The sequence below is a fragment of the Colius striatus genome, chromosome 10 (genome assembly GCF_028858725.1).
Source record: "Colius striatus isolate bColStr4 chromosome 10, bColStr4.1.hap1, whole genome shotgun sequence".
In the NCBI taxonomy this organism is placed as follows: Eukaryota; Metazoa; Chordata; class Aves; order Coliiformes; family Coliidae; genus Colius; species Colius striatus.
In genome coordinates this window covers 18,581,623-18,589,715 of record NC_084768.1, presented here as the reverse complement: position 1 = coordinate 18,589,715, position 8,093 = coordinate 18,581,623, and the positions used below count along the sequence as shown (strand labels likewise).

General features: G+C 46.5%; 1 protein-coding gene across 1 annotated transcript; it reads left to right on the top strand.

Annotated features, from left to right (window-relative positions):
* Nucleotides 1–4,428: 4,428 nt before the first annotated feature.
* Nucleotides 4,429–7,686, top strand: LOC104561821 (zinc finger protein 501). Its single transcript, XM_062004006.1, has 2 exons — nucleotides 4,429–4,663; nucleotides 6,174–7,686. The coding sequence occupies exon 2, from the start codon at nucleotides 6,273–6,275 to the stop codon at nucleotides 7,443–7,445; it is 1,173 nt and encodes a 390-aa protein (XP_061859990.1). The 5' UTR covers nucleotides 4,429–4,663; nucleotides 6,174–6,272; the 3' UTR covers nucleotides 7,446–7,686.
* The last annotated feature ends 407 nt before the right edge of the window (nucleotides 7,687–8,093 follow it).

Sequence of the window (8,093 nt, the reverse complement as noted above, 5' to 3'; positions counted from 1 at the left end):
CGTTCTGTTTCCTTTTGAATCAAAAAACCAACTCGCCGAGAATGTGTTTTCCCGGGGCACCACTCAAAGCGTCCCACTCGTACTTCATCGGGTACTCCAGTGGCAGTCCTTCACGTTGAATGGTTATTTGAATAGTTTATCATCAAATGCTTTTCTGAGTCAACATACTAATCCAAGAGTTACAATAAAAAATAATGGTTACCTATCAAGGGTATTAGGAGAACCGTTCAGCGGGTGGAGATTTCTCCTTTAACAAGCTTGTGTATGTATTTTGGGGGGATTCAGAGCAAAGTGTATTCAGATAACCCCAGCCAGTCATTGCACGCAGTCATGAACTGTAGCAGTTGTTGCTTATGCACCCTCTGCCCAGTACCAGATGGGTCAGGTTAATTGCTTTGCAGACTCCTTTACAGCCTTGTCTATCCAGCACTTAAGCAGTGGGAACTGTGAAATCAGACAGTAGTTTTGCATAGAAATTTGATGGCAGCGCAGATCAATATGTGCAAGGGAAAATGCAAGTTTGAGAAACTAAAGCAGGCCAGAAAGCTTGACTTACTTGACTAGCCTGCTTTTTGCAGCCTTGCTTAGTTTTTTCCTGTTATGTGTTCCATGCAGCCTGACTCTAGAGTTTGTAGCTGTACCTGACTTTTGGTGCAGTTAGAACTCATGAGTTTTCTCCAGGTGTTTGTTTCTTCCCAATAGGGTGTTTATGAAACGCCAGTTGGCTGGAACCCAAAGACCTGGAAGATCCTGTCAAGCTTCACAGAAAACAAAAGGCACATTACTACAGATAGTGGAATGATCTCTTGCTCCAGGTGATTTGAGGGAGGACAAGCATCAGAGATCCCGATCTTCCTTTTAATCATGCTCTCAGTGGGAATGTTGGCTGCTCATTCTATGTGGCTGTAGCATGTTGTGTGGGGTGTAGTCAGCTTTGGTAGGAGAGCACTTGCTGTGTGGTGCTGTGATGGTGTTCTGGCAAAAATCAGTATCTCTTAAGAGGAAACAGCTGTTGCTAGTGTATCACCAGAGCTCAGTGTGCTAAAGGGAGGCCATCTTTCCCCTGGGGAATCAAAAGTTCAAGCTTCAGACAAGTGTCACTGAAGTCACTCTGAATTCAGCTCCTACTTGGAAGAAAATTTGGTGGTTGTTTTGTTGGTTTGTGTAGAGGACACTGAGGCTCACAGATGTTTAAAGTGCGTATGGCAGCCCTAAAACAGAGTAGCCAGATGTTAGAGGATAAAACTGTGTGGCAAACAACAATTCAGATTCAATGGGATGTGATTTTAAACCCTTCATAAAATACATTAAGCTCCTATTGTGACAGCAACCGAGTTTACACTTTTTAGTGGATTTAATTGGAACATAGGAATGTATAGTCTAATCCTTTAGAAAAACAATCAGAAAGTTAACCTAAAGCAGATCTAACTGGCAAATAGATTACAGACACTCATCTGTCCTTACTTCATATTTAAACCACATAAAAGTGAGGTAGCATAAATAAGAGAGATTTGGCATCCATATCTGTGTGTTGGAAACAGAAACATAGGACTGGTACAAAGCACCAGTAATGTGGTTTTAATAGGAATCATATCTTGTAAAGAGATAGGTATTTAACTTATTTTCCTGCCACCTCCTTGAGGATTGCACCTTACTTTTGTGTGTGTATGCTGGAGTAAATTATCAAGGCTGGTGGGAAAGGCTTGGGATGCAGAATTGAATGAAATTACGTGCTCATAGGTGCAACATTCAAAACAGCTGAATGCATTTTAAATACCTCAGGATTAGGAGGAAAAATGAAAATGTGTGGAACTTGACAGAGCTGAAGCATGTTTGTCTGAAGACTGATGCACATAAGATCTCCAAACTTGAGGTTTTATTTTCAGTTAAAAGGAAAACGTAAGTTGAGCAACCAGTTCTCCATTATTGAAAGGAAAAGGCTGTTTTTGGGACTGTGCTCATGAATTTTATGAGTGTATTGACACTTTTGCCAGTCTAAGTGTTGGGGTGTGTATGTGCTGGTTTTATTACCATGCCATAGAAGCACTTTTATGTCTTATCCCAGACCAACCACAGAAGACATGGTGCACTGAATAGTGTTGCCCTGAGTCCCTGATCTAACCTATGAGACACCATTTGGAGTGTTCTGCATTATTTATTACTACTAAAGTATTTTCAATTAAACTGGTATCTTAAATGCTAACTTTGCCTGGCAGATAATGAAATTCTTGTTTCTTTTCCAAAGAGCCTGACATGAAAGAAGCCAACCAGGAGAAGTCAGTGGAATTTGTGCTGCCTGTCTCCACAGTTCCTAACAAGTAAGCACTCTGTGGTACCATAGGATGGAAACTGGCTTGGTTTCTATTAATGATGGTTGTCTCATGGGTGAGGAACACTCAGATGATTCCAGCCAAGCCTCAGAAAGGGTGGGCTGCAAAGCCAGCCTGCAGCTGGAAGAAGGGGACCCACCACCTTCTAGTCCTGGGTGCATCCTGTCAGACCTTCATTGTGACAAGAAATCCATATAAAAGTGCAGTGCAAAGAAGAGGAAACCTTTGAAACTTACTCCCAGAAGCGTAATTCAACCAACCCACTAGCTTTAACCTGCAGTGGGAAGATGAACGTTCAGAGTACTTTTCCTCTGAGCTCTCTGAGGAACCTCAAGAAAGGAGAAGTGAGGATGATGGATGTATTGTTCTTTTTTATGCTTTTGAGGAGGGACCTGGAGCACCTGGAGATGCTTTGGTCTCTTCCTCCATGATCCCAGTATCCACAGAATGCATGGCTGTACTAGGGTTTTCCTTGTGAGAACTGATGAGCAAGGGGAGGGTCATGTGCTTGTTCTTCCCTAAGGGAGGTGCTAAGGGTACATGATTCTGTGTGTCTTGGGTCTAGGTGGAAGCAAGCCTTCACCCTGCCCAGCTGCTGCATTGCAGTAAGAAACATCTGAGACTTTTAAATTCAGAAAAACCGATAATAAAAATCATGAAAGTCTTCTGAGGTTTCTTTCCTGGTTTGTGAGAGGTGGAATGATGGTTCTTTCTCTGCAAGGTTCTCCATGCCAAGCAGCATGTGGGGTTCTCATGGATACAAGGACTGTCGTTAAAGGAATGTTGATGGTTTATTTTTTTTTAACTGCCTCATTTGAAGAAACTGAACTGCTGCTCACTCTGCACCCAGAAGTAGCCTGGTTTCTGTGTGAAAGGAATAAGTATGTTTCTTTTCCTCACCCTCAGCTCCCAGCAGAGTAGTTTCTGGCTTCTTCTTGTTTTTTAGCAACATCTGTGAGATCACAAAAACCCCCCTAGAGCTTGGAGCACTCTTATAACCATATTTGCATACTAGTAATTTACACTCTTGGTTGTTTTTCATTTCAGTTCTCCATTTGCTGTTAATTATAGAAGCATGTTTCCAAAATCTGACAGAGTTTGGTGAGGAAAAGACAGCAAGATAGCTGTTCAGTGTGCAACATACCTGGGATGTTAAAAGCAGGAGCAATCTCTGTGAGATTACGTGGCAATGTTGGAGAGCAGTTCTGAATGCAGAGAGCTGGTCAGTGTGATAACTGGGGGACAGACGCCAAGAGGACTGGGCCAAGGACCACTGGTTTGAACAGAATCAGTTGGGAGCCTCCCAGTGGAGGATTGGCCTTGGATGGCTCCTGTTGTGGACAGTTATGTTAATGATGTGAATATGAAAGTGGCTGTATGGGAAGGAAACGTGCTGATGGGGAGTATAAATGGGACCAAGGGCTTCGAAGCCTTAGAAGGATGAGATAGAGGAACAGTGGAAATTCCTGCTCCAAATTGGTGGGTTGTCAGTGATATTGGACGGAGGAAAGGAGCCTGAGAAGGCCTACAGACTGTATCCTGTGGCTTTGGAAAAGGCAAATGGGGTCCTAGGATGTCTCAGGCAACAGGCTTCCACTAGAAAGAAGGAAATAATGGCGTTGTGAGGCCCTGGTGAGACCTTACTGGAGATGCTGGGTGCAGGGCTGGGCACTCGGAGTAAAGAGATATTAATTCCTGTTGGAAGGGAAGACACAGAAGTCGAGGACATGGACAGAGTCTTCCTTACCAAAGCAGAGCCTGTTTCTTCCCACAAAGCAAAGCCTGAAAGTGAACGCCATCGCCAGCGAAGTGGTGCGGGAAGACGCGCGGTTATTGCCATGGCGGCGGCGGAGGGACGAAGGGACCTGCTGCAGGCTGGCGCTGGAGAGAAGGCTCCGGTCCGCCGAGCGCCGGGCAGCCAGCCCGCTCGCTTTCCCCCAGCGCTATCTCTCCCCGTCCGCAGCTCCCGGCCCCGCGGCGGTTTGAAGCGGGCGCCGGAGCCGGGGAGGGGTCGAGCGCCGCGGTGGGGGTGGGCTGAGGGGCGGCCGGGCCGCGCCGCCATTGCGCCGCCTCCGCGCCGGCCTGAGGGCGGGAGCGGCCCGGGGGGCCGGCACGAGCGTGGGCTCTCCTTCTACCTGCCACGAAACCAGATTTATTTCCCAAATGTATTTATTGCATTTTATTTTATTACTGATTCTGCTTAAGGCTACGTGGTGATGTAAATACTGCCCGCCCAGCGTGGAAACCGGACGCGGCTTTGCCGGCGAGTTTCGCGGAGCCAGGCGGTGCCAGCCTCCCTTGAAAAGTTTATTCTCCAGCCAAGGAAACGGCAGGTCAGTGGCGGGCAGCCGACTGTGTGCTGCCGGGGGTGCTCGGCCCCTTGCAGGGGGTGAGGAAAGGCTCCCGTTCGCATCCACCCCGTTAGTCAGTTAACAGCAGGGGTTGAAGTTGGGGGTTGCCTTGAGCCATTCTGTTCCAGGCAGTGACTGATGAAGACGGTTAATTCAGCTTGTTTTCTGTACTGCAGCAGATGAAAGCCCAGCTTGTGTATCAGGCACAAGCCTGCCTGAGATGTGAATGAAACCTTTCACTTCATGCACGTGGCTATAATGCTTTTATAACTATTTAAACCGATTGAAACTGAATAGACAAGCTCTGTGTACACATGGAAATACAAAAATAGGTACATGTTTACATGTATGTGTTCTTATATATATATATGTACTTGTATTCAGAGAGGTCTTATGCAGTCAAAAGCAGTTAAGAGGACGGGAAGGAACGGTGGGAGTAAAGGGAATATGAAAAGTGGGCGTGAAGGAAAAGGTGGGGGTCAGAGGAGCAGCCAAGGCATCTGTCAGAATGGGAAAAATGCAATTTCTGAGCTCAGAGTAACAATTCAGTGTGAATGCAAGCTTAAACCAGGTGAGTGAAAGCTGCCTGTGGAGCTATTGCCAACAGAGGCTGCTGGAACAAATCTAGAAAGCCTCTTGCAAATCTGTTCTTTGATGTGGCAGAAATGAAAGCATCTTCTTCACAGGAAAGTTTGTGACTGAGGTATTTCTGACCAACTCCAATCACTCATATTTTCTGCTAGCAAGGCAGGTCTGCAAAGGGAGTTTACCCAGAGAATTTGAAGCTGTTCCAGTGGGCCAGCTCTGGAGGATTACTAGCTGTGCTTTGAAGCCTGGGAGGATGATTAGTAAGCTTTCTGGATAGCTCTTTCATGCCTTTCCTTGCCTAGATTTTCTTGGCATAGTGCTATGCTGCTAGTGGCACAGGGACCCCAAATATCCTCAGAACAACAACAATAACTTGGCAAGAGAGGCCAAGGGTGCTCCCAAGGTCTCCAAGATCCCCCTTCCATACATTTTTTCTGGATCTCATTGCATTACCTAACTTGTTTCTGAAAGAAAACACCTTGTGACTGGTGCTCCTAGTTTGTATTTAGCAAGATAAAAATGAGCATTAAGCATGAATCCTCAGACAAAGATCTGTAGTGGGGGCAGCTATGGTGTAGTACTTTGCCAAGTGTGTTTGCATCCCAGAGTTCTGAAGATTTATGATCTTCAGGTGATTTTAAAATGGAAATTATCAACATATGTTTTTAGTGAAGGCTATATTATGATAGAAGATTTAACTTCATTAAACTTAGTCTGTTTGGATTTTGTATGGTGAATGTGTATCTTTTACATATATAATAGTAGATGATTCTGTTTGTCTTGCTGCATAACTAATAGCCTGTCTCGTTCTTTACTCAGAAAATAACCTTTACTGTGGTAACTTTATCTTACGTTAATATCAGAAATGATATCACTGATGAAATGAGTGTTTTTTATTTTCTAGGGAGGACTGTAAAGAGCCAAGAACGAGATGGACTTACCATGAAAGACTTGGAGATCTTGGTATACAAATCCTCAACCATCAGCTGCAGATGAACAGCCTATGCTTCGGAGAATGGATGTGAATGTGGACTGGGACTCTGAGAAGTACATTTGTGACACAGGTGAGAAGCATTCAAATTATTGCCGAAAGGCCACTAAGCAGGTGGACCACACATCTAGCCTCCAGAAGGAGCTAGACATGAACTACTCACAGACATGCAGTCCTCCTTGCAACTCTGCTGGACCTTCAGATAAGCAGGAGCTTCCTGCAGAGTTGCAGTGTGAAGGCAAAGAATCCTGTGAGACCTACTACCAGAAACGAGGTGAGGGTACAGCTGGGGTGTTTGTCCCCTCCAGTACCAACTTTGACCTGCAGTGTGAAGATAAAGATGTAGAGCACTGTTCCTCCGAGCGGCCCAAGAAACCACGGCGAAGGCCTCGTGACGAAAACACCGACCTTGCTGATGTGTTTGATGAGGACCTGAAGCCTGTCTCTGAGGAAGCTTTGCCCTACCGATGCAAGAAGTGTGGTTCCTCTTTCCAGGGCACGAGTGAGCTGCAGGAACACAAGCGGACTCACCTTGTGGAAAGCTCGTACCGCTGCCCCGTCTGTGCCAAAGAGTTCTTCCGCGCCGCAAACCTGCGGATGCACAAGCTCATTCACTCCAGTGACAGGCCCCACAAGTGTCCCGAGTGTGACAAGGGCTTCATCCGCACGGCCGATGTCTGGAGGCACCTTCGCAACGTGCACAAGATAGAGCGCTCCATGGTGATCTTGGCAAACGGCATGGCCAGGAACCCCTGGTCGGTCGTGCACCGTCACCAGCAGGGGGTTGAGTACACCGACCAGCCTTGTGCACAGACCCAAAAATCTGAGGAAGACGACGATAAACCTCACACGTGCGCCACGTGTGGCAAAGGTTTCGATAAGCCTAACCTGCTTTCCAAACACAAGGTGATCCACCGACAAGACAAGCCCTATAAGTGTCAGGAGTGTGGCATGGCCTTCGTCCAGCTGCTCAGGCTGAAGAGGCACCAGCAGACCCACACTGGGCAGCGGCCCTTCTATTGCGAGGAGTGTGGCGGGACGTTCACGCGGTTGGCGTCGCTCCAGCGCCATCACCGCATCCACACGGGAGAGAAGCCCTACTCCTGCACTTACTGTGGTCACTCCTTCACCGAGTCAGGGACCCTGCGGAGGCACGAGCGCACCCACAAGCTGGACAAACCTTAGTTCGTTTGGGATTGTGGTCTGCTTGGTTGTTTCTTGCCTGAACGAGGCTTGCTCAGCTGGACTGGAGAGAGCACTTCGCTGCATGCGCTCTAGCCAGCCCAGACACGCTTCCCAGCAGTGGCTGACAGGGAATGCTACATCACAGGAATCTCTGGAAGCTCCACTGGTAGAGATTACACTCACTGACTTTAAACTGGTTTTTGGATGAATAAAAAAACTCATTTACCACTGAGTAATGAAATGTGAGACTTGACTGAAATCACTCCCATGTGCTAGCACTGTCTCAACTCGCTGAACTGACAATGCTTGAGCTTTTTGCAAGGATTCAGGGGGCTGTGAGACTTCTTTCTGCAGAGTCTTGGTCACTGGATAAATTGACCCTGCCCTCCCGAGTGTGATGACTCTTTGGCACTGGGAGATCTTTTGTTGCAAGTCTTTGCTAAGTCACAACAGTCCAGAGTTGTTCCTCTATCCCTTCTCTTCTTGCATTCTGCTGAGTTTTTCTTTCCATTATTTCTTTTTATTTGGAGGGGCAGTATTATATTCGTTATTTAAAAAAAAACCCAAACCTACAACTACAAAACAGTTCCTTAATAAACTCAACAATCCCCAGCTGTATTTCATAAATGTTTCTATCTGAGGGAGTGC